The following is a 27,000-nucleotide window of genomic DNA, read 5'->3' as shown; positions in this document are numbered from 1 at the left end:
ACTCTCGCCGGCGTTCCAGCCAGCCATCTCCCAGGTCTCATAGGGGTAATAAAACATTGAAAAAAACACACTTGGGACCACTTTTTTTCTTGGGATCATCAAAATCCCAATATTAGAGGTTCTATGGATGCCAAAAATCAAAACTAGAAAAAAAAATAAGCAGTCGCGCGTGGACCCCTCCTAGGGCCTCTACTAATAAGGATGTGCTACAACACCTCTGACATACACTGCATGTGCAGTGTGCACATACACACATGGATAACACTTAGGAACCACGCACACAGCATCTTCAAGCACCTCAAGCGTACTGTGAGCAATGTTCATATACTCTGTGCTATGCCTATGACCATTTGCCTCCTTACTGTATTGCTATTCTTTATTATTCTTTGTCATTGTTTATTATTGCTGCTATTCTTTATTATTTCTTTTGTTTATTAGTAAACATGTAAACAAAATAATGTTTGAGCAAGTAGATATACATATACGGTAGTTGCTGTGTCTACATGGTTTACACACTTCGTCTCATGCATTTTCATGGAGCCAATTAATAAAGTGTATTTCTATTAAATATGAGGGTCTTTTTCTAGCTTGGTTTATTTTACACTTTCCTTCCAATGGTTAAAGTCAAGAATCCCTGTATTGCCAAAGGTAAATCGGTAAATTATTAAATAACTCTGTTAATCTCCGTTGATGGTTTTAAGCATTTGGATGAACATGCCCAAGATAGGGATGTCCAATCACATGCCAGGGAGGATCAAAGTGTATGCATGTACAGTATGCATGCAGGCTTGATCTATCTGTAAGGCTTACAATACAATACAAGACATGGACAACAGCTCCCTCTAGTGATTCATTCAAATTTACAACAAACCAATAGTTACAGGTCAACAGGATTTTAACTGTTCACATAGAACTGATTATGATACAGATCATGTTTCTTTTGTTGTGAAAATGTTTAAATCAGTAATGGTAGATCATTTCCAAAACACTGTAATACTGTATAATGTATAATGTGCATGATACATTTAGACAAGTATTCAGTGCATGTTGAATGGATTTCAAGACTCTTTCTAGAACTTGCATGTACAGTTTTTTTTTTACAGTTGACCAAGAGGTAAGTGCTACATGGTTTGCAGTTGATTGTATATAAACAGAGATTTAAAAAAAAAACGGAATATAACAGAAAAGGTAATTACTATTTTACCAGTAATTACTGTGGTGTGCAGTGAGTTGTGCAATTCTCTCAAATAAACTTGGAAACGCAGTGGTTGGTTTGAGACAGCGTGGGTTCTAATCCCTGTAGTGGCAGCCTGTCAACAGGCACAGAGATCCATCAGCACAGTACAACGTAGTGTCCAGGGACCCCCAGGGGTCCAGGGGTCGTTGTGGTGTGTGTGTGTGTGGGGGGGGGGGGTTCAGGGGGTCCCCAGCTAAATGAATGATAGTTTAGGAGTAGGACCCAAATGGAACATTAGGAGTCTGTAACTCAGAGTGTTCAAATGTAACCAAAACAAACCTGTAAGTAATATCAAAATGGGGGTCCGTGACCTAATGCATGTCAAACTGGAGGGTCCTTAAATTGAAAAAGATTGAGAATTACTGCTTTAGGAAGTCAAAAAAACTAAACAGGCGTTCACATCAGAAAGACACATTGGAGACGGTGTAATGAAAGGGCAGCACTTCTACAGTTCATCATGTTGGAAGGTGAACTCCCTGACGGATATGAAGCCATCATTGTCCTCGTCTTCCTTTGTGAAGATGTCGTCCACCATCACTTCATGATGCGTGTCATCGCCAGCATACCCATGCTTTTCAAACTCTTTCCTCAGGTAATCTCTGACCTGTAATACACAGCAAACATTTAGGACATAATATACATACATACACACACACACACACACACACACACACACACACACACACACACACACACACACACACACACACACACACACACACACACACACACACACACACACACACACACACACACACACACACTTATGTAAAAAGAAATATACACACACACACACACCCCAACGATAACACCCATTTGTCCATTCACACTGCCGTCTCCGAATTAAAATAATCAAATCATGATCTTGCGATCCATAAGGGAACAAGCTCCAATTAGAATCTCAGACTTCATCTGGCCAGCCTGTGACAACCAGTCATCTATGATGTCAGTTATCTATATATCCACTCAAACCCTTTGACTTGACTTTTTAATTTTAAATATTTCAAATATTATAAAACGAGAATTCATAACTAATAACTGGAGGTACTTCTGTGGCCTACTGACAGCGTGCACAAGAAATTTGGCACTGATCAGTGCAGCGGTTTGCAAGACACAAGACACACAGACAGACCTACACACTGATCCACTTATAGACGGCTAACCTTCTGCAGAGTCACGCAGTAAAAATGGATATCATGCAGGATGCTATAATAATTACTGCATTTAAGCATCTTCAATGTCAATGTCTTCTGCTAACCACCATGATGCTGATACTTGTAATGTCGTGATCAAGGAATAGAAGCTGATTCCACAGATGTTGCTCTGTGTAACAGCGGTAGATAAAGTGTTTAAAGTGTGCGAAGGAATGCAAACATGAGTTCTGAAACGCACAGTTCCACACCTCTTCTCTGGATAGCTTCCAGTCATCGTTAAGATCCATCTCGTGGAAGGTAGCGTGTGACCTCGGACCGTTTTGTATCTCCATGAGCTCGATGTCAAAAAGCAGGGTACTGCTTGGGGGGATTTTGCCTGTGAATCCATGAAGCATAGTCAGAGAGATAAAACAAGGTGAGGCATGAAGGATATTCACAGATTCACACATTTCATTGGAAATATACTGTATGAGGAAGGGAGAGAGGGGAACCTTTGTTAGTGCCGCTCTGCTGCATAAATTCAGTTTCAACTTCACTGCTTCACTGCTCGGGGGGAGCAGATAGGGGTTAAGCATCTTGCTCAGGAACACTTTGACCCTCTGTTTCACAGATGGCCTCTATACCCATTCAGCTATGGCCGCCCCACATATAATTATCTTGTACATTTCCTACTAAAAGAAAGTAGGCTAACACATTTAACCCCACACATTTCTGCATCTTCATTTACTGACTGTATTGTGATTCTGTGTACATTTTCATCAGGTCAACATATGAATCAAAGAACCATCAGTAAAACATTTCAATGAAGTTCCCAAGTCTACAGACTTTGTCTTCCTGTGTCTTGCGCAGCCCAGCATCTCACCTTGATAGCATGATAATGTTTTAACCCTCATTTTATCAGGGAAGGTTGACTGACCACAGATGCTAATTTATACAGCAATGCCTTGTGTCCTGAGTAACTGTTAATGCCTTGCCCAACGGTACCTCAACAGTAATATGCAGTACTGTAAGCAGGGAACCAAATTAACACCAGCCAACCGGCAATGGCAATGGCGTGTAGATTTCCTCTTTGACTAACCAGCCACTCTGGTGTGTAAAATAATTAGGAGCCAACGGAACCTGCTTAATTTCTGAATGTTCATACATCATCATAGCTTCGTTGTCTGTTAATGATTCTGCCTAAAGGGATACTTTTGTTTATAGCGGTGTGGCCGCTATAGCCAACTGGTGTGGCTGTCTCGGCAGGCTGGTAGTTTTTGGGCGGTGTAGCCGCCCCTATAAGTGGGGTTGGGACACCTCATTAGTATTAGTTTCCTGCACTGTGATTGGCCCACTTGGCCCACTTTCCTGTACTGTGATTGGCTGACTCTATTGGCTGACTCTATTCAGCACTGTGATTGGCTAGCGAGACACATGATGACATTAATAACCTATAAATAGGATTATGCACTTCCAAAAAGAAGTTTTTTTTGGAAGTGAGCTTCCATCACTATGATGACCACTGTGATGACCACACCGCCCACTTCACACTGGGAGTGATTTTTTAAATCTATCAGCCACAAATTACTTTTGTTCCCTGGTAAGTACTGAGTACAGCATGCACTTTGTGTAACTATTAGTTTAACATACCTTTTCCTTCCTTCCCATATGCCAGGGCAGGAGGGATGGTGATCTTCCTGCGTTCTCCTGTGCACATGTCCTGCAGACCTTTATCCCAGCCCTTCAGCACCTCACGGATCCCAAGAGTAAACCACACTGGGTTCTTATCCCCCTGATGACGGCTGTCAAGAGTCACACAGATCTATCACAGTGCTCTTTAAGACAGAAAGCCCAGTGCACATGTATAAATAACTCTCAGGGTTTAACATCAGAGAAACACAGCGCTGCTCTGGGATTTTACAATCTGACAGATATGGGCTTTTATATCTTTGCTGTCGGGCAGAAACCTCTTATCTCCATATTTAAACTTGTGCTTTTCGTAAATTAACGCCCTACTTAATCACACTACAGCGTCACACAAAAGCATAAAAAATTGCAGATCTACAAGCTCAAAAAGTGGCACGAAGCGACGCATTATATTGAGCTTGTCAATCTGCTATTTTTGAATTTGAATGCTGAAAAGAAAGTTTTTGACATATGAGGTTTCCACACGACAGAGACGATATGCTGATATTAAACCAACATTTTTTGTTTCAAGCTCATAGCTAGTATTTTCTGCTGTTAAAGGTAGGGTAAGTGATTTACTTTGGTTACAAAAAAGTGTTAAATAGCTCTATATTCTGATAGTACTCATTGCTATAGTGTTTGTTCAGTAAAAGGAGTCTCCCATGTCTCTCCAGCTCTTTATTAAACAGAAAATGCATTTTCAGTGCTCTCTCCTGATTGGCTGAAAACATGTCACCTACCTGAAAATGTACTATATTCTGTTTACTAAAGAGCTCAAACGCTCTGTAGCAATGATTACTATCAGAATATAGTACTTTAACCTTTTTAACAAAAAAAAATATAATACCAAAAAATATCACTTAGCCTACCTTTAATAAACGCCTTCTATCCATCTATTAACAGGCAGACAAATTCTCATCTTGGAAGAAAGCATACATTTAATTTGGACTAATATTTGCCTCCAATCAACCACAGGCATGGAGTTGGTCCCCCATTTGCTACTATAACATTGTCCACTAGTCTGGGATGGCTTTTCACTAGTTGGAAGTTGGAACATTGCTGCTGCAATTTGCTTCCATTCAGCCACAAGAGCATTAGTGAGGTCAGACACACTTCATGTTGGGCGATTAGGCCTGGCCTGCATTTGGTGCTCCAATTCATACCAAAACTATTTGATAGGATTAAGATCATGGCTCCATGTTCAGGCCAGTCGAGTTCTTCCTCATTCTTCTCAACAAATCATTTCTGTGAGGGGGAGTGTGGGGGGCACTGGGGCTTTATGATTCTAAAACAGAAAACTGCCTGGCTTCCACAAACTGTTGCCACAAAATTGGAAGGACACAATTGTGTTGTAGATTGTCATTGACTTTTGGTCATGTAAGAGATCTTGTCAGTGGAATTGCGTTGCTAGGGAACAGCTTCGGTCCAACTTAGCCTTGGATCAAGACTACCATGTATTTTATCGAGTCTGACTTTTACTTTCGTATCTCAAAATCAAATACATATTTGTCTTGATCCAAGGCTGGATCCAACTTAATTTCCTGTCAGTCAGCTACTGACTGATGTTCACAAACACTTCAACAGGAAATAAACTTGAAGCCATTTATATGTTTTATGTTGACAAGTATGAAAAGGTAGTGTCATGACAAATCTGGTGAATCAATCCAAGCAGCATGCAATCTGCAGTAAATAAATAGTGCTTCATCAAATCACCTGGAATGAAACATGGTGCCATTGCTCTCCAGAAATCCCTCGAAATGAACAAGAAGCATATCTCCATATTTCGACTTCCGAAAACAAATAAAGGGTTTGTGTACAACTTCAATGTTCACCTGTGGCTCGGGCAGTTTGCCCCCACTCACGTACACAAACAGCGAGGAGATTATTATGGGCCACAAACACAGCAGTATCATTTTCAAGTTATGACGACAATTTATGACCCAATTATCAATACTCCTCTTGCTACAAAATATCCAAAAGCTAAACCATGCCCAGAGGCTGCATGAGATTTATGTTACACAGCCAAAGAATGCCAGCTTCGTACGTGGCAACCAACAACTTCCACCCTTGGCAACAAAAATGTATCCACTGTCCGGATGTGTGTGTCACCTCCTCCCTTTACTGATTGGCCAGAGCTACTCGTGAACCACGCCCACTTTCTTAAAATAGCTTTAATCATTGGTGGTCAGTGTAAAGGGCACGCCCCCGCAGTGCCGTAATGCCCTTTAAAAAGACTAAACAAAAAACCCATCAGCCAATCACAGCGTATAGGTCCATCCGGGGCTATGGGATATTCTAGCCATGGATCCAAGACGGACCGTCATGGATGAACTTCAACATAGTGTTTGCACTTTCTCTTTTTTTAGCCCGTACATCTACAAAAACGTTTATATTTCAAATATAAAGTGCTTATTCTATGGCCAAAAATATTTAAATTATGTACGGGCCCACAGAAGTACCCTTATCTTCCGTATTGTTCAATAAAAAGCATTTTAATCCTATTGGTGGCCATTTTCTCATAGAGTTATAATCTATTAGCGTGCAATACTTCTCCCAACCGATAGGATCGTAGTTGAAAGTATATGCTGAAATGACCACTGATCAGATTGAAATGCTTTTTACTGAACAATACAGAAAATACGGGTAGTTTTGAGGGGGCATACATCATTTTAACATCCGTGGCCATGGGGTAAGTACTTTAAATTTGACATCTGAACGTTTAAGTAGATCAAAGGGCTAAAAGGGAGAAAGTGTAAACACTATGTTAAAGTTAATCCATGACACCCAGTCGTGTATCAGGGCTATGGGATATTCTAGACACAATCCCTTTGACGTGACAAGTGGGAGGATTGTGTGATCCTCTCGTGACGGACGTCGATTCACCAACAACTTTACGCACTTTAATCCTCGTAGCAGGCGAGATGTAAAGACTAGACGGCAACGTTACTCCGTAAAATACACAGACTTTTTTTTACTTGGAGACCCGATGGAGTCTGTGCTGCGATCAGCTGGGCATCTTATCTGAATATGATCAACAACACACACAACAAGTAATGAACCAATAACTTACACCATGGAGGGGATTCTCTACAAGTGGACTAATTACATCAGTGGTAGGTTTTTTACTGAGCATGGTTTCTATGGTGTGTGTGTGTGTGTGTGTGTAGTCGATAGTCATCATTGTGTTGAGTAGTTGTAATAAGCTAGGCTATGTAGCTAACGGGGGGTTAGCTACAGTGTTGCCATATTTTGAGAGAGAAATAGGTAACCAGGTCTAAGGAAAACAAGCCCAAAAGAAGCAACTAGGCCACCTCTACAGTATGCTTTGGCTATTTTACATTATATTTGTAGATCTGCTATTTTCAAAAATTCTTGAAATAAAATGTGGAATATTTGGAATATTATATTGAAACATTCTAACAACACAAATGCGCCCTGGCACAAAACATTTCCATGAAAATATTTGAGAACCACTGGTTTAACATTTTTTTGGAAGCAATCCTAGATAAGCAACCCGCAACTACCAATTTTTACAAGCAACTTTACAGAAAAAGAAGCCCCAAGTCGCTTATAATAAGCCGACATGGCAACACTGGGGTTAGCTATTAGCGTTACAGCAAATAAAAGCCTGGGTTGAAATGATTGAAAGTCATGTTAGACTCCACTGTCCACACTCAGTGTTGTAATGTAAGTTGTTAAATGCTATTTCAAACGTTATAACCTATATGAATAATACTTCATATAGATAGCATTAGCTGCTATAGCTGTACCACCACCTGTCAGCCAGCCAAGAAGATAATCCCATGTTTTTACTTTGGTTGCTATTTAACCCTAACGCTGTAACGGTTTTATATCTTATATCAATACTTGGTTTGGTGCTCTAATATCAGTTCTGAAAAGGGTGTGTGTGTGTGTGTGTGTGTGTGTGTGTGTGTGTGTGTGTGTGTGTGTGTGTGTGTGTGTGTGTGTGTGTGTGTGTGTGTGTGTGTGTGTGTGTGTGTGTGTGTGTGTGTGTGTTGCTGTCGGTTGTAGCCTGTGTCCTGTGTGTGGGGGGTCTGGGGTGTCATAAATAGTGTTGTCATGTGAATGTGTGGATTAATGGGGTTTATAAATGCTGTATTTTGTGTGTATATATATATCCAGTATGTGTGTGCGTGTGGGGGGGGGGACATAAAGTGTTATGTGAATGAGTGGACAGTGGATTAATGGGGGTTATAAATGCTATATTTTGTCCAGTAAGTGTGTGGGGGGGTTCTACTGAATTTGTACATAATACAGTATGTCTTAAAATGCATAGATATGCATGTATTTTTGTTGTCCTTTTAATGTGAAGCATATGGAGTTTACTCTGTATGGAATGTGACAATGTGCAAATAAACTCTGATGACTGTCTCAGGTTGGCAGCCTCGTTGGTTTGTCCTGAACGGAGGCACCCTGTCCTACTATGACTCTCAGGAAGACACAAAGAAAGGATGCAAGGGCAGCATTAAGATTTCAGTTTGTGAAATTCAAGGTTGGTCAGTTCCTTGGGCAGGTTGTTTTTAGATCTTTAAACGGTGTCTTCGTGCCAATAATGAAGGTCCAAACATCATGCATTTTCAATAGTCAAATACACTGCATGTTAACTATTACTTGGCTAAGTTTGGCAATAGTGCTGCTTTAAAGCAATTTGAGCTAAATTATGTTCCAAATGCTATAGTATATAATTTATTATTATTGTCTCCTCACCCGCTGTTATGTTCTTTTATAGTTAATTCATCGGACTTTACGCGAGTGGACCTGACCATCCCAGGGGAGCAGTATTTCTACCTGCGAGCCATCAACGCAGCAGAGAGGCAGAAATGGCTGGTGGCTCTGGGAACAGCCAAAGCCTGCCTTACAGACAACCGCACAAAGAGAGAGAAAGGTAACATGATAGCTTTGGATACTAATGACATAACAATAGTTTCGACTTTCACACGGCTGATTACATGTACAGCATTTTAGCCCTTATTCATTTTAAAACGAAATACAATTTCTCTGGCTTTGTCTTAATTCACGTTGTTACACTTTTAAGCTCATGTTGCATTGTGTGGGGGTTTTATTCATCTCTCTTTGATAATTATAAATCCCTTCCTGATGAAAAGGCTTATTTATTTTTGCTCCTATAGCTAGTGCTTTGTAACTTATTCCTCCTGTTATTCTTTGCCCAAACCAGAGATCCAGGAGAGCACAGAAGCACTGAAAACTAAGATGTCTGAACTAAGATTGTACTGTGACCTTCTCCTCCAACAAGTAAACAAGATCAAGGACAGCGATGAGCTGGAAGACTCCGCAGAGGTGAGACAGGGGTTGAGTTTTTGAAACGAGAGAAGCATTTCATTGACGTGGTGATGAACTGCAGCACAGGGGGCACCTGATCACCTGTAAAACAGTGACTCGTCACATTGAAAAGTGCTGTTGCCTGAAAGATAGTGTTTTTATTCTTCCAGTCAACCAGCAAACAGTTTAGTGTCGTCAATGCATTTTTAAAACCAGTTGACTTTCAGGTCAGACCTGCTTGACGTCAGCAGATTTAGTTGCACGCTGCTGAATGGCATCCTGTCGGTGTCTATTTGTACCTGACACAGGGCCAAGATATTCAGGTGAATGTTTTGTGTCAACTGACTTTATTATATTTGGTTATATTTGGGTGTATTATTATATCTCTGCTGTCGGGCAGAAACCAGCTATGTCCAAAATGTAAACTTTTCAGGAAAGGTTTTTAGAACAACACAATACCGCCTCATCAAAGTTGGTACGGTGATACTTGAACGTGTCCTTATATTATCATAACTTTACCCAAGTACAGCTCAATTGGAGTTAGGAGGTTTTTGACCATTACATTTGTATTGTTTTTTTTTTTCCATCTAACTTTGTCATTCTAATCAATGATGGAAAAAACTGCCAAAGTTGGAGTTTAGGTGGTTTGAGGATCCAATGGAGTTAGGAGGTTTGGTCAGAAGAGCTTTTTAATACTTTTCATTGGTTCAATATTTGTAAAACCCACACACAGACGTAAAGGGTGTTCAATAGCACTGATTTATTTAGAAAAATAAAAGCTTAGAAAAATGGAGTTAGCTGGTTTCTGTCCGACAGCGACGATATGCTGTTTATAACTGGTCATGGCACTTGACACCCATAAACTATTTATTGCAGTAGAGTAACCCGTTATTTTACCTTCTCATAGTTCTACTTGAATGTTGTCAAACATGAAATAATGACTCGTGTAGCCTACCGCACCAGTATATTAATCCTGCTAGTGTTTCAGCAGCACGGACGTCAAAAACGACAGTGCGTTGGAGGCTTGAAGCTCCTCCAGGTTGATTGGCAAAAGGCTGGATAAACATACAAAGGATACGTCGGCGATGCCACCGTCATACGGAAGCGTTTCAGTCTCCTGGAGCCCTTAACCACTTAATCCCCGGACTCTTTTGTCCAGCGTTGAAGACCGTCAGTGTGCACTGCTTTGGTTCTATTGACATTATAAAACATCGAGCAGCAGCCATGCCCACCAAATGAATATTTATTTTTATAATTGTTTGTGCATTTTCACCCCAAAGTCGACCATATAGACTCGAGAGCAAGGGCCCAGCTTCCTGCTTTGAAATTGATTCGAATAAGGAAGAGAGTTCAAGTGACAGTTCATATGAATGGCCTGTAGTTTCGCTGTTTTACCCCTGCTGGTGTCAGAAATAATTTATCTCGATGCAAGCGGATGGGTTTTTGACGAACTTTAGACTTGATTTTCTTACCTTAATAAACATTGTCATAAATGCTATATGCTTCCAGTCGCTAGTTTAAAGTCTCCTTTCAATCATCATGATATGCGTTTTGGTAAATTATGGTCCCATTTATTTTAAAATTGACGATAAAGTAGGCTATGCTCTAGGAGGGGCGGGATGATTTGATTGACAAGCTACACAACCAATAGCATTCGTTCCCCGCCCCCGCTCTTGATTGACAAGCTACCCAACCAATACTGGTCTGGTTGCATTCTGCAGGTTATATGACGCGATATGACGCGATATTGAAAGATGGCGGATTTGAAATTCCTGAACACTCGGCTTCATTTACGGTCTGTAGAAACCAATTGCGTAGCTTCGTCCATTCTTTTTTTTTTTTTACAGTCTATGCTCGAGAGTCAGTGGAGAGGGTGTGTATTTAATATTTATTTTATAACATTTTTCTTTCAGACGGATGTGGACAGTGGAAACATGGTGAAATCCACATGCACCACATTTCTGAAGACCCTGGAGGAGTGCATGCAGATAGCCAACCGCACTTTCAACACAGACGTGATAAAGCAGAGCCCCCCCGGCTCTCCTCCAGTGGCAGCTATCAAACCACAGAAGGTATGTTCCTTTATTTACCTCATCTCTGTGGATGTAGTAGTGCTGAGTGCTGACTAAAGAATATCCAGTTCTCTGGTTGGGTTTCTATATTTTAATAAAAATTAGCCCTGTGCGTTGTGAACTTGGCTATTTTTGCCACATGACACCGGCGTATGATGAAGCATGAATCAGACTTAACGGTGTGAAAAATCCAGTATTATTGAGTAATTGCAAATATGCCTCTTTTTAGTGAAAGGGGAAATGAAATAACTGTCTCGTCCTTATCTCTCGTCTCCACTGTTTCCCTACTAACCATAATGTTCCCCACTAGTGCTACTAGTGTGAAAGACAAACAAGCAAGCAAGATAAGAGAAGATGGTCTAAAATCTATAACTAATAACTTTTATAATACACATACTGTAGGTAAATTCTCTAATTTCAAATTAAATTTGAATATAAATGTTTGGTCCATAGCCATTGTGATGTTATCCTAAGGTCATGTCGCCCAGATGCAATAAATGGAGCGTCATGTTAGTTCATGCAGGACATGCTGTCCTGTCCCAGCTGTGATCAGTTGACAGCCTGCAGATCGAATCTGTGTTTCTAATCAGTCATGGACCAATCACAGCCCATTGTCACAACATGGCAGCCCATTTAAATATGACTCCATCCGGAGTGGTGTAATGAGAGAGTGGCGACAATGGTCGTCCAAAATGCATGAGAGTCACATCACTTATGTAGACATGAATCTGTTCCCTGAAGTCCTCTGGTGGGCCAATTTTGAACGCATTATGGATGGGATAATTAATGGTGAGCAGGTCTTTGTTGAGAAATAAACCCAGACCGACACAAAGCAGAGGGGTCTTTATCACACTGAAAGGGTTTATTTCTCAACAATGACCGGCTCACTGTTAATCATACCGCTTATTACACAGCTACTTAATGTAGAGATAAATTGACGCAAATCTTTATTGCTTACGGTAAAGAAAATAGTCCATTAGATTTAGCCGAGTGCGCCCGGCGCCCATTGATTGATTCAGGTGCGCACTCTCCTTCCACAGCAACGTCTTATCTTCATAGCAGCGGTCTGCTTAGTGACTGACCATTACGAATCAAGCATTCAACCAAGCCGTGCAATAAACCGAGACTGAACTTTGATTTTTGGTTAACAAGCTCAGTGGCCTTGTGGTTAGAGTGTCCGCCCAGAGACTGTGAGACTGGGGTTCAATCCCAGGCCGAGTCATACCATCAAAATGGTACCCAATGCCTCCTCAGGCCTCAGCATCTCTCTCTCATTATCAAGGGTTGGACCAGGGGTAAGTCCCTGTGACAAACTATCATCATGTTCAGGGGGTGTACTTGTATGTCAAGCAGCCTTACGCTATGGAAACAATAGACAGGCTGCTGAACTATGGGGCACATGGCTCGGGAGTCCGGAACCATTGGTTCCCAAGGCTACTTAGCTTGGTTAATGAGCACACTGTGGTTGTTTATTGCTCTAAAGGTCTTATCTTTTAAAAATGCACCAAAAACGGTCTGTTCTGCTGCTCTATTGTCTATTCTATACTCTATTGCACTGGTGGTGTTTACTGCTAATCTCCCGGAACTGAGCAGAAGCTCAATGATCCGGAAATTGCAGTGAAATAATTGGATATACTGTATTTCCGTTTGTTGCAATACATGGCGACCGTGTTTCTGTTCCTGACTGAACTAAACTGTGACCTCTCAATCTGGTTGTTCCTAAACACTAATTGTTAATGTCTTGCTTGTTCTCGCCCACAGATCAAGCCCGTCAGTCATTTGAATCAGAACACTGGAGAAAAGTAGGTTGCTTCATGGTCTATTAATGCTACTCTTTTGTTGCACCCTGCTGCCCCAGGCAGGCTCACACATTAGCTCATTTCTGATAGCAACAATATGGCCAGTGTTCCTCGCCTCACCCAACACACTGACAAAGAGAGTCAAATATCTACTCAAACGTTTCATGATGTAAGAAATGAACCATTTTCAACCCGGGCATCTCTTATTTTGGGCATGTCGTTATGGGCAAAAGTTATTTGAAAATAGTAGATCTACGAGCTCATTACCCATCACAATGTGACGCATTGTGAGCTTGTAGATTGGATATTATTTGGTATTTGTCATAAGACAGTATGTATGGCTTAAGAGAGTAAAGTGGAAGGGCCTTAGACGTCTTTGCGCATCGTTCGATCAGACAATGCTTCAGTGCATGTAAACAGAAATATTTAGGCAACTCATCATGTAAATAGCTTAAATGGAATGTGGTCTATTCTGAATAATGACAAATAATGCATGGTCTGTTTGCATGTATACATAGCCATTGAGAGTTAACCACTTAAACCCTTTAGTCTTAGTGAAACAGACTTGAGTTACAGCTGTACTAAGACCGTTTTTTCCCCCGTCTACACCAAATCTCTTCGCTATTAGATCGGCTATTTCTGGCGAGTGTTCACCCCGGAATAGGCATACTCGGGTTCAAGTGGTTAATATAACAAGTTCTTGGGGCAGTGTGGTCCACTACTAGAGCTGCACCCAAAAAGTGCATCACAGCTGTCTAGAAGTAACTGCAACTTATTTTCAGACGGAGAGAATCGGGTGAAATCTCAGGGGGATCCATAGCACATGACAGCCAGAGCCTGGACTCTGGTGCGGAGGGACCAGATGAACCTGACGGACCAAATAACTCAGCCCCCCCACAGAAAAACCAGCTGTCTCTCACAGGTCAGCGTTTGGTTCCATTTCTGCTGCAGGCTCCTTGAACCAGAGACCATTACTGCATTCCTGAAAGGAAAAATACACTTGCCTTCAGGGAACAACCCAGACACAAATGACGTGTGTGTGTGTGTGTGTGTGTGTGTGTGTGTGTGTGTGTGTGTGTGTGTGTGTGTGTGTGTGTGTGTGTGTGTGTGTGTGTGTGTGTGTGTGTGTGTGTGTGTGTGTGTGTGTGTGTGTGTGTGTGTGTGTGTGTGTGTGTGTGTGTGTGTGTGTGTGTGTGTGTGTGTGTGTGTGTGTGTGTGTGTGTGTGTGGGTGGGGGGCGCGTTTGAAATGATGTGGATAGATTAATGTATTTTAGAGGGTGGACAATGATGTATGCCCAGCTGCATTATTGCATTACCCTCAGCATTCATTTAATCAACCGAACTTACAAGCAGGGCAACAAATGGCAGCCGTGGAGAGAATGCACATTCCCTGCCAATCCGTTGAGTTTTGACTCATTTTAAACCCCAGAATTATGCTCAAATGTAACATAGTAACGTAAACATCGTTAGGGCTGAAGTAAGTAGTCGACCCAATCATAGATCCAATTTGCGTCTATGCAGCACTCCATTTCCGGTGAAAAAATCCGTGTTTTTTTAGGGGGATTCCAAAAAGTGCTGAGTCAGTGTGTAATGTACAGTACTGCCATAAACAGGAAGCCAACACAATGCTGCTTTGTGGCTGCAGAGTTGGCCAGAGGAAAATGTGTTACCACATGAACCCTAGTGTCCCTACTCTGGTCATGTCAAAATAGGCAAACATTCTGCGAACATTGAGTGAAAATAGAAGCAGAGAGCTTCTAGATTGGCTATTCCCTCCAAGTATAGATCCCTGGGGAATCCTGGTCAACTGTGTATATATAGGGTTAGTTAAAGTAACATGGCTTATTGAGACATTTAGAGAACTGCAACGCTAACGGTATATTTGGCGCTTAAGGAGTATTTGAGTTGTAGAAGCAAATGCCTGTTGGCCACATTAAGACGTTGATGTGTGTGTGTGTGTGTGTGTGTCTGTGTGTGGGGGGTGGGAGGGGGGCAGTGCGGCGCCTGGATGGTATTTAGAGAACAAAATGACGTAACCGTCTGCACGTTTTTATGGTGTGACACCGATGTCACTATTCAGCTGACACGTCTATGTCAATCACAGCTCACCTCACCCTGCTAAGCTCACGTTAGCATTTCATCGCTGCTTCGTTCTCAAACTGCACACCTAGTAACTCACTGTCAATAACACGTACAGATTGCACAGGGAAGTTATTAGACCGTAATTAGACCCTGTCTTGTTTTGCGATAACCTTATCTCATCATATTTGAATAAATGACCGTAGATGACATGTCATGCCATGTATTTTTTGCATAGTGAACAAAGCTGCATTTTTTAAGTACTGCTGTACCATATCCACAAGTCGGATGATGATGACGAGTATCACTTTACATTACAACTACAGACCTTCTTAATTTGGGACACATCTCTACAAATACTTCTCCATGCATTTCTCACCACCAACAAGCCCAGTGATGTCTTTGCATTTCAACTGAGGCTGATAATAAACATGTAGCCAAATTATATAGCCAGATAGTAATAGTGTTTTAATAGGTATCGGGTTCAAACCAGACACATTGAAAGAGAGAGTTCGGACACCCTTTGATCTTGCCACAATGCGATTACATGTGTCACGCGTGCTTCATCAACAACACCCATTATGAGGTTTCAACGTTGGAATTGTACAGTAGTGTTTGGAACACTCTATGACAAGCGTTACTTCCACATTCTTCTTATTTTTGTTATCTCTGAGCACCCCAAGCAAATTCCAAATCACCTGAAATAAATGATTGAATATTCCGTGAAAATGACGTTGTTTACAGTGGAAGTCTGGGAGTGTTGTAACTCTCTCTCTCTCAATAACTCTGGTTCTAACCTACTGTGGGACGAAATGCTGTAGCCGTTGTCTTAAACCTGTCATTGAAAAATATTGTGTTGTGTAGTTTGCAAGTTTATCCATTAAAAGAAAATGTAAGCACTATTTCCCTGGATGTGTGTGTCTGTGTGTGTCTGTCTGTGTCTGTGTGTGTCTGTGCTTGTGCACCATCCAGACTCCAGTACCATCAGCGGCACCAGCTCAATCCCAGAGGAAGTAGCTGAACACGCTCCTCCCCACGTTACCCAGAATGCCCCTGAGGCCGAACACACCGACCAACGAGCAGGTGAGGAGGAAGAGCAGGATGACGCCGATGACAAAGAGGAGAAAGATCAGAAGCACACGGCGGACCAAAGCCAAGAGGAGGAGGAGGAGAAGGAGGAGGAACGCCACAAAGAGCCTGGTAGCCCCGCCTCTCCTTCAGACCAACAGGAAGATGTCCCTGCCGATTCGAGAGACGAGGTCCAGCAACAGGAAGAGATTCCCTCCCAGGATTCAGTGCAGCAGGAAGAGGCAGAGCAGGTGGAGACCTTCTTCAGCACAATGAGCCACAGGTACGGCAACACGCCTCAGGAGGGTCACATCCTTTAGGACACGTTAGTGGCTTTAGAAACATGACCGGCTGTGACATTTCAACTGTAGACCGTTAACCACTTGAACCCTAGCGTCCCCATTCCTGGGGGAGAACATTAGCCGGGGAAAAAAATGGTCTAAAAGCTCACAACGCGTCGCTTAGAGATTTGGTGCAGAGGGAAAAAAGAGCGGACCAAGTAGAGAGCAGACCCCGGTCAACTAAGTATTAGTTTTCTAAGTATTTAGGGTTTAAGTGGTTAATACTACTTCAGAATCAATTGGGTTTGTACTAGGGGTTGACCGATAATTGTTTTTTTTTCAGGGCCACTACCAAATGTTCGATTGCCGATCTGTTGTACCATTATTTAATTGCGGTAGATGTAAATGTTTTAATATGGATTTGAATTAACATAAGTATGTTTAATATAATAACTTCTCTCAAACATACTGTACAGCATTTGAATTAAATTCAATGGAATTTAATTACAAAATCCATGGAGTAGGCACTAAACTAGACACGATAGAGCCCGATGCATCTCATAAAAGGGAAGAATTTCAGCTTTATCGGCCAGCGTAATCACCATATAATATGGAACAGAATTGATATTAAAGCCGATGCTGGGCCCACCCCTGGTTTGAACAGATCTTATGTGAATTGTACTGTAGTCAGTCGGAGCCAGGCCTAAAGGTGCAGTGCATATGAAGAGGTCAGTCGCCACCATTATGTGTTTGTCAAAAAGTAGCTACTTTGCACAAGGCTGAATATGAACAATTATAGAATATTATTATTTATATAATAACAATCCGTTTGAAGATGTTACGATGAGTGTTTTTATATTAGTGTGTTTTCTCTTGATCACATGACACGTACAGAGATGCCCTCTTCTGACATTTGGGTTTGTAAAGTTTCTTTGTTACCCTTTTTGCTCTTTCTTTGAACTATTTATTCCTTTTTTTTATTTTATGTTCTGGACAAGAAAAAGCATTGCTGGAATGACTAATAAGGCTTAGTAGTTTTGATGAACCAGTATTAAAAGTGCAAGGCAAAAGGAACGTTACTCTTTTTAAGTTTTAGTTAACTTATATCTTACTCTCCTATCCAGTGTTATATAACTCCTAACAAGTGCAGCTATGAAATAAGCTCATATTTGTAAGTCAGTGGGACATGATTGTGTGTCATGGTTTGTGTATCCCTACTGTCCAGCTCTAGAACCACCACCAGTAGTAGCCTAATAATCTCAGGTACTGACAGGCAAGTCAAACTGCATCACGTTGTGTGTGAATCGTTTGTATGGCTTGGTTTTGTATGTAAACCTGTTATTTTAATTCATTTGGTTTGATCAAATAAAAAAGTTGAACTGGGTTGGACCTTTCTCTAATCTATGACATATGTTGGGATGTGTGTGTTACTTTTCTTTATTTTTTATTTTCTTCATAGATTTAGTGATATAAGACTCATCGAGGACAATGGTATCCCCACACAAGAGTTTTTGGACTCATGCTATGCAATAGTACCAGTATTAGGTAGGATACAAGTCACTTTCAGTCTCTCCTGTCTTTGTCCGCCCTCTCTCTCATTCTGCATATTAGTCGCTGTCAGTCAGAAACCTTGTATCTCCATATTTCATCTTCCTTTCTTTTCTTTTCTTTCATAAATTCCCAAATTTATGCTTCATCGCATCGCAAAAAAATACCAGATATACAAGCTCACAGTGCATCGCATTGTGAGCTTGTATATTGGCTATTTTTTAGCTATTTGGGAAAATTGTTGAACATTTCTGATGTACTGTACCCTAACCCATAATGACATAAAGGGACGCCAGGCTCAAAGTGGTTAAGTGTGTCTGTGGGTTCTTACATCTGCTGCTTAACCAATGAAAAGTATTAACAAGAGCTTGTGACTAAAATAACTACTGGAACACGGGTTCTTCTTTCCATTTCCTGAAATGTAACGGTTTTGGACATCCAGTACAAGGTTTCCGGGCCAACAGCGACAATCTTATCTGTGCATTCAATCATTTTACATCCACTAATACTCATGGTTCTCATCTGCATCTCATGGTGTGGTGTATTACAGTGAACGCACAGTGTCTGACCCCCCAGGACTGCAGATGAGAACCGCAGCTTTCTAGCTGTAACTAACGGGGCTAATGAAAGCTATGCTAAAAATGGAGCCGTCATCCTGCAAATTGCGTATGCTAGCATGCTGGCATGTTTCTCTCCTTCATGCCGCGGCCACCGCCTGACTGTCTCGCCTCCTTATTTAACCTCTAACCTGTTCTTGCATGGCCACCCCATCTGCATATTTTCCCCTCTACATCTTAAATGATGTCCTTTTCTCTCACTGTGTTCACGTGTCAGTGTTTTGTGTGTCATGTTTAGGCTGCGTTGCCTTATAGGCCCTGTGATTCACCTGGAATGTACATGGACAGTATTAAGGCTACACAACCTACTGTAAATTGATTGAAACTCACTATAGAGTTATATAGTGATATTATATTTATATTACTTTATAGCTATATATTATATTTTACGGCTTGGCTTACTGGAGGCTGCCGTCTATAAGAGTCTTTTTGTGTCTCCGGAGCTAATCTTGCAGACCACTGAGCCGATCTGAGCCAAAGCATGTATTTATTTACACCGCCTCCACTCATTTGTTTTCAAATGCACGTGTGTGTTATACTTTTAGAAGTATTTATCTATACGTTATAGATGTGTCACAGATGACTGATATCACATGCTGGCCACATGAAGTCCGAGATCCACATAGGAACCACGCCGTTCCCATGTGGATCCCGAGATCCATGAATAGATTTTTTCGGTTTAAGGAAGAAATATATTTCAGGGAATCTTCCACAGTGTTTAACCCTACGCTGCATTATTCACGTGTGTCTCACTCATTTATCAGAAATGACAGTGTCTTTGCTGCATTTCTTTCCACTTGTTTTCCCTGCCACATGCACATTTTTTAATCTGCACCTAAATCATTAAAATTACTGTTTAATAAGTTCTCATTACAGGGGATTTATTTTAGGGATCACCTCCTGATGCCTGCTAAACTGTTCATCATTGTTTGTTCTGTTTGTTGTGTTCCAACTAATAATAATAATAATAATGGTACCAACAACCACATAATTACAGTAATGGATAGATTGATCCTTGTGGGGAAACTACAAAGGTAGTTGAATATAGGACAAATGGAGATGAGCATCTGTGCTAAATAAACCACAGACCAATGACTAAGGACTCTCTCTCTTCAGACAAGCTGGGCTCCACAGTGTTTGCACCAGTTAAAATGGATTTTGTTGGAAACATCAAGGTAAGCGTGATTGTCAGTTAAAAACTGTTTACCTTTTTTATTTTAAACAAATTCACTCATAAAACGAACACATTTAAAATAACCTTGAATGTGCTATGACACACCAGACCATTAACTTTCCTCACCAGGAAACATTTATAGCAGTTCTTTACATCTCCACAGGGGGGCGATGGTTTTGTCTCCTACAGAAAGTACATGAAGGCCCTCATATAAACTGATATATGAATGTTTATCAAGTATTTTCAAATGTAGCTCCATGTCTACAATTGTAATAATGTAGTAGTGCCTAATTAAAGGGGGTGTAAAGGGAAGTTAAAGCTCTACAGTATATTCTGATAGTAATCATTGCTATAGAGTGTTTGTTCAGTAGTTTCTTCAGTTCTTAGTGAGCAGATAATATATTTTCAGGTTCATTAACTGCATTTTGTCTGCCGTTTCATCACTTCCAATTTCACTTGTTTATTCTGTATGAGTTCTCTCTCCTGACTGGATAAAATTGATATACCGACCTGAAAATGTGATGTTTACAGTAAGCTGCAGAGAGACGGGGAGACCCCTTTTACGGAACAGACACTATGTAGAGATGATTGCTATCAAAATCAGAGTATAGAGCTATTTAACACACTTATTTGAACAACAACAAAAGAAAATCACTTACACCCCCTTTAAACATGGCACCACTGCTGTAAATTAATTCCAATGAACTCTGTGTGTGTGTGATCCTACATGACAACTGTCACCTGGCTGTAGAAAATTCACCAGAAGCTGGTGTCTTCCTCCGAGAACTTCCCCACGCTTCAGTCCATAGTGCTGCACGAGGTGCGGACAAACGTGTCCCGGGTGCGAAACTCGGCCACCGAGGCCCTGCTGTGGCTCCGACGAGGCCTCAAGTTCCTCAAGGAGTTCCTGTCAGAGGTCCACGTGGGACAGAAAGACATCCAGGGTGCTCTCAGTGAGTGACTCTTTTGAGGAGCGAGTAACAAAGACGTGTCTAGACGCATTCATCCACACTTGCATGCACTCCTATACTGTATATCGTCATCAGGCAGAAACATTGTATCTCCATATTTCATCTTTTTATGTTTTTTCCATAAATTGATGCACCCCAATTTGATACTTTGTTGTATGGAACTGTCCAATAGTAGTAGTAGCCGACCACAATGTTTCGTGAGATTGTGTATCTCACAAAACGTCGTCTCACACTTTTTGTCTGCTTTTGAACAATTATTAATCATTTTGAAACTTTAATGACATGCCCAAAACAGGGACACCAGGCCAAGTGGTTAAGTTACAAACAGATATGCACTTGTATATTCAAGCAATTCAAAGTTAATATTTTCAGACATAACATTTCCTCACATTTCCTTGTTTCTTTTGCCCAGATAACGCTTATGGAAAGACCCTTCGCCAGTACCATGGATGGGTGGTGCGAGGCGTGTTTGCCGTACGTATTCCTTACCTGCTCCACTTCTTTGATAACACACTCCATGTTTGTAATGGTGTGGTTACATTCTATAATAGAGTTTGCCTTTTATGTAAGTATGTATTTACGTCCCCACAAACGGTAGACCAATCGCATGTCGGTACGGGCATGTCGTCATGAAACGGAACCACTTTTTACCGTGAAATGCTGAGGTGCCTGGTAAAGTAAAACTTTTATGAAGAGCATGAAAGTTGGGTCGTAGTTGTAAATCTATGCATGTAAATAAAACCTTTAAGAAAATCTGTTAGTTACACCGACACTGTTCTTGTGAAGCACTTTTGTTCTTATTGGTGCTGTATTTATGAAGATCACTATTTGCATTTGGCCAAGTGAGGCATAGTTTGCCACCACGCTATTAGGACATGACCACAAGTAACAAGCTTTCACAAACTGCACATACAGTAACTCACTATTGGCAGCTAATGATTGGACAGGGAGGCCACGCCGCGTTATATTAGAATCTACTATGTTTAAATTCTCTTTCGAGGTCTTTTTCCATCTCATGAATCTGGTTATGTCTCCATGTCCTCTAATAGCTGGCCCTGAGAGCCGCCCCAACCTACGAGAGCTTCTCTGCTGCCTTGGTGACCACGCAAGGCGACGAGTTGAAGGAAGGCTTCGTCAGCGGAATTCACAGAGACCTGGGCGTGTACCTGCCCGCCATGGAGAACCAACTGGCCATCCTGGACGCCCTGTACGAGGAGTACAACCTAGAGTCCGACGAGGTGGTGTGAGGCCCCCCGCAAAGCAAAACTCGGAGGAGAGTGGAGCCCACTTCCAAGTGCAGGATCCTGAACCCTTGATGAGGCGTTGCGGTGACTCGTCACCGAGAGGACAGGAAGTACAGTAGAGCCGGGTGTGAACGCTCGCTCTGCAAAAAGCATCCTGGGTACAAAGTAGTCTTAAGCGACGTTCAATGTGAGATGTTTTCTAGTGCTTCACCAACTGCGCTGGCAGTAAGAGGGGTGTAGTTAATGAACGACATGTTTTCAGTAGCCCTCTGGGGGGGGGGGGTAAGACGAGCATTAACAATAGGCAGAAGTAATGGTTTGATTAAAACCTGCTTCCGGGTATGTAACTTAAAGGCATTCGTTGGTGAGTTTTTAATCAAGGATACTTCCCTCTAACGCAGACTCCAACCATTATGGTTTGTTGTGACATTTGTCTACAGAGCGCAGTTTATCTGGCTTTAATGTACTGTGAGTTGGTACACAAACAGGGTATTCCTTTCCAGACACCATGCATCATGATTTTTTTTTTAATCCATTGTCTTTTCTCCATTTTTCCCTTGGCTGAAAAGAACCTTTTTTTAAATCAAGATTACTCTGTTTTATGAGGACTAAGGACTAGGACATAAATTGCTACTGGCACATAGCATTTGACAGAAACCATGTTAGCGGATGATTACTTTGCCCAATAACTATGGGGTGCTTTTAAGATATCCAGACAGGTGACAAATTAAAGGAAAAAAACGAGTGGAGAAACCTAGCATTGGCAGATGCTTGTGTACAGACGTACTGCATGATACAATTATGCAGTTAATATCCGATCATGCTCTGGCATGTATAAGAATGCTGAGCAGGTGAATATGAAAGAGGGTTTATTATTGGGGGCATGGATGGCAGGAGCTTCAGTTCGCAAAGACTGCTCAACTGGCTAGTGTTTTAAGTAAGAGCAGTGACTCAGTGACATTTACAAAATTCAGTAAGAGTCAGCAAGAACAGTCCATCAACAATTACATAGAGAGGGATGTTATAGTATGGTCGCAGTTCATAAACCCATCATTACAAAGACAAATGCACATTGAGAGTTCAGTGGTGCAAAAATCATAGTCGCTGGAGATGTGGGGGGAAAAAGTCCTTGACCACAAATTGAGTGTGTGGTGTACACCAAGGCAAGGCAGGTTTATTTGTGTAGTACTTTTAAACAACAAGGCAATTCAAAATGCTTTGCACAAAACATCAAGGTTTAAGGTGCAAAAGAACCTAAAAAACCCAGTAAAAGGCATTGGTAACAGCTATGTGAGATTTTGAACCGACATGCTCCCCAGCACCATCGTCAAAACACCAAATGATCTTTGTTAGCATGGTGTTCCATCCTTCCAGTCGAGTACCGGAGACCTGTACAATCTATGACAAGGTGCGTTGAAGCCGTTCTGGCAGTTTGTGCTGGCCCAACAACACCTTATTAAGACACTTATGTCGATGTTGTTTTTTCCTTTAACTTGTCACCCAATCAGTATCTTAGACCATTGCAATTTATCATCAGTCCTGATAGTTTTTCCCTTCCATGTCCCTCAATGTATTGCTTGTCTATATTTACAGTACTTATGTCATAAGCCAGGGGTCTTCAACCTTTTTCAGACCAAGGACCCCTGTTGTATCTCTGAGGACCCCCGAGGGGTCCCGGACCCCTTGTTGAAGATCCTTGTCATAAGCTATAGCTCCAGATAGATTTGCCATGGGACCAAACGGGAGCTTTCATGAGAATTGGTGTTGAGATTGAGCTGCCTACCATACACAGGAAGATCATATACAACTGTCTGAGTTCTGAACTCAGTAGCAGCATATCTATTTAGACATCTGCACAAACCAATTCATAGTTGGCCGCGTGTGTGTGTGTGTGTGTGTGTGTGTGTGTGTGTGTGTGTGTGTGTGTGTGTGTGTGCGCGCACGTGCCTATTTATTAACTGTTCAGTGAAATGGTAAATGTCATCAATGTTTGCATCCAATCCATAGAGCATGGTTATAAAATGCATGACTAAATTAAACACACCATAGCCTATAACACCAAGGCCTTGAACTTACTAATGTATTAACCACTTGAGACCTATATACATTGACGTATGACAAATGGCGAACATAGCCAATCTACAAGCTCAGTCCGACGCGTTGTGAGCTTCTAGATCAGCTATTTTAGCTATCGGCTATTTTCAACATTTCAAAAAATGTCCCCCAAATAGGGATGCTAGGGTTACTGTGTTTAACAATCGCAAGGGGGCTGATTGTTCATGTCATAACGCATTGTTCACGTCATAACGCATTGTTCATGTCATAACGCATTGTTCATGTCATAACGCATTGTTCACGTCATAACGCATTGTTCACGTCATAACGCATTGTTCACGTCATAACGCATTGTTCACGTCATAACGCATTGTTCATGTCATAACGCATTGTTCACGTCATAACGCATTGTTCACGTCATAACGCATTGCTTCAGTCTCATCTCTCTCCTCCTGTTCTGCACAGTAAACCGTAATTAAGTAAACTATGTGAAAATGGATGGTCGTTATAACACTTGCTATGATGACCTACGCTCTATCTGAATGTCAGCTTTAGTTTTTCCATTCATTTGCGCTCTATTCTACATGTATTATTAACCATTCCAGCCTCCTGCTAATTATGTTATGTCAATTCAATAATAACAAAACATTTGATGGCGATGCTTTTGTCAAATTGTAAAGTGTAGTTTATACTTTGTCCCACATTGATGACGCTTGCCAAGAATGACGTAATTCTATTAAAAATAATAATTTCCGGCGAGCGACACCGCCATGCTACAAAGTATAATCTAGATACCAATTAGACTAGATACAGTGTTATATATGTATAGGTATACTGTAGATGCACTCTTTTGCCACAGAATCACTGAGCCATTCGAATAAAGCATGAACGTTCCATCTGGTTGTTTGAACACATGCCAACGTACTAGAACAGTATTCTCTCTCCACAAGTCCTTGAGTTTACGGGAACGACTGCAGTAATGATTCCGTGCACAACCATGTGCAGTGGTTCTCAACCTTTTCTGATTTTCCCACTTCAAAATCTTGAAAGCGTTCGCGGCCCACCCATCTGACCTCTTAACACGGCAGCCGATGCCGCGTGCATTTTCAGAGCATGTTTATTTTAACGATGAATCAATAAATTGTGTTCCTGCTTGGATCAATGGTATTAACGTAGTTTGTTAAGCCCTTATTTAACAAATTTTTTTCAAGGTTTTAAAGAAAAGATACCATGGAATTGTTTCTACATTAATATTTATTATATATATATATATATAATTATTTTAATTAATCATTACTATCTTATAGTTTTGCCAATTATTTGGGGGCCTACTTGCAATATCCTCACGGTTGAGAATCACTGCAATAATGGATTGTTGTTCCCAATGTGTTGTTCCCAATGTTAAAGGTGGTGATAAGTGACATTATTTTGTTAAAATAAGTGTTAACTCATTCACTGCCAGAACTTTTTTATTTTTGCGTTTGACAAACTGCCAGAGATTTTTCATAGAAAAAAAAAGTACTCAGGAGCCAAGATACAAAATGTTGAAGTTTTAAGTTAACAAGGAAGTGGATTGGAGTCTAGATCTTCAACAAATCATATCTCCTTGGTCTTTAGGTTAAAATTTTAATAAATAAATAAGAAAAAAAAAAAGATTTTTTTTTTTTTGAAAAAATTAAAAGTCGTTTTAGTCGTTCTTGGCAGTGGGGACTTAAAGGACAAAAGTCGTTTTAGTCGTTCTAGGCAGGGAATGAGTTAATTAGCTCTATATTCTGATATTAATCATTGCTATAGAGTCTAGACTTTGTTCAGTAACAGGGGTCGCCCCATCTCTCCAGTAAACAGAAAATACATTTTCATGTCGGGATACCAATTCTACCCATTCAGGAGAAAATAACTCATACAGGTGAAATTGGAAGTGATGAAACAAAACAAAATGAGCAGACAAAATTGGAACTGGAGCACTGAATTAATGCTGATAAATTATCTTTGTGGAGTTGATTGGATAAAATTGGAATCCCAACCTGAAGACGTATGTTCTGTTTACCTAAGAGCTGCAGAGCTGTTACAACAAACACTGTGTACAGTAGCAGTGTTTAATAGGAGTATATAGAGCTTTCACTTTTTCATATTTTTTCTTTTTTACAAAAACATATCACTTACTCCCCCTTCAAATCCTGACAATATGCCATTGTATCTTAATGTTTGTTTTCTATCAATGTACATAAGATGCTATTTGATTTTTATGCAATAAACCCAATGAAATGAACTTGAAGTATGCCTAATCTTTTGTATTGGTTCCACCTGTCTACACTCTCTGTATATTTGTGACATTCTAGGTTTGAATAAAATATCTCTGTATTTCCCAATACATAAAAATGTTCATTGAATGTGGTATAAGTTCATTATGGTGATCACCTCACCCGGGTCTGTAGTGCTGGCATTCTCAGTCGATTGGAGGGTGCCAAGCACTGTAGAGCAAGAGGGCATTGGTGAAGGCATTGGTGCTGAAATGTATTTGAAATAGTTTGTAAATATGGATGTAATTGTGTATGTAACTCATGGGCTGTGGTTAACCTGGGTTGAGTTAATCGATGCCAATTACTCTTTCTCTTGGTATGGCTCACCTGGTATAAGACGAAGGAGCTGGAAAGTGTTTGGTTTTGTTTGGCTTAGGGTGAGCTAGAGACTACACCAAGGGGAGAGTTGCCAGGGTCTTTGGACAGAAAACACA

At 41.0% G+C, this 27,000-nt stretch overlaps 2 protein-coding genes across 3 annotated transcripts; one reads left to right on the top strand and one right to left on the bottom strand.

The window, feature by feature from the left end:
* Window positions 1-691: 691 nt before the first annotated feature.
* fkbp14 (FKBP prolyl isomerase 14) lies at window positions 692-6,128 on the bottom strand. Of its 2 annotated transcripts, none has more exons than XM_080426738.1 (4): window positions 5,770-6,128; window positions 4,021-4,172; window positions 2,640-2,767; window positions 692-1,841 (listed from the first exon to the last, which is right to left on the bottom strand). In XM_080426738.1, exons 1-4 carry the CDS (start codon window positions 5,967-5,969, stop codon window positions 1,683-1,685), a joined length of 639 nt encoding a protein of 212 aa, XP_080282864.1. In that variant the 5' UTR covers window positions 5,970-6,128; the 3' UTR covers window positions 692-1,682. The 2 variants fall into 2 exon arrangements, with proteins under 2 accessions (XP_080282864.1, XP_080282865.1); XM_080426739.1 differs by having other exon boundaries at window positions 1,677-1,841; window positions 2,630-2,767.
* Window positions 6,129-6,923: 795 nt separating this feature from the next.
* plekha8 (pleckstrin homology domain containing, family A (phosphoinositide binding specific) member 8) lies at window positions 6,924-26,535 on the top strand. Its single transcript, XM_080427591.1, has 13 exons — window positions 6,924-7,169; window positions 8,453-8,569; window positions 8,807-8,962; window positions 9,254-9,375; window positions 11,271-11,429; window positions 13,191-13,231; window positions 14,011-14,150; window positions 16,281-16,659; window positions 18,117-18,202; window positions 19,939-19,997; window positions 20,748-20,949; window positions 21,380-21,441; window positions 22,017-26,535. The coding sequence occupies exons 1-13, from the start codon at window positions 7,130-7,132 to the stop codon at window positions 22,212-22,214; spliced, it is 1,761 nt and encodes a 586-aa protein (XP_080283717.1). The 5' UTR covers window positions 6,924-7,129; the 3' UTR covers window positions 22,215-26,535.
* The last annotated feature ends 465 nt before the right edge of the window (window positions 26,536-27,000 follow it).

The sequence above is a fragment of the Gymnoscopelus braueri genome, assembly GCF_963280865.1.
Source record: "Gymnoscopelus braueri genome assembly, chromosome: 4".
Taxonomy (NCBI): Eukaryota; Metazoa; Chordata; class Actinopteri; order Myctophiformes; family Myctophidae; genus Gymnoscopelus; species Gymnoscopelus braueri.
Note: the sequence above shows the minus strand (reverse complement) of the source record. Positions and strands in the feature narration are given on the sequence as shown.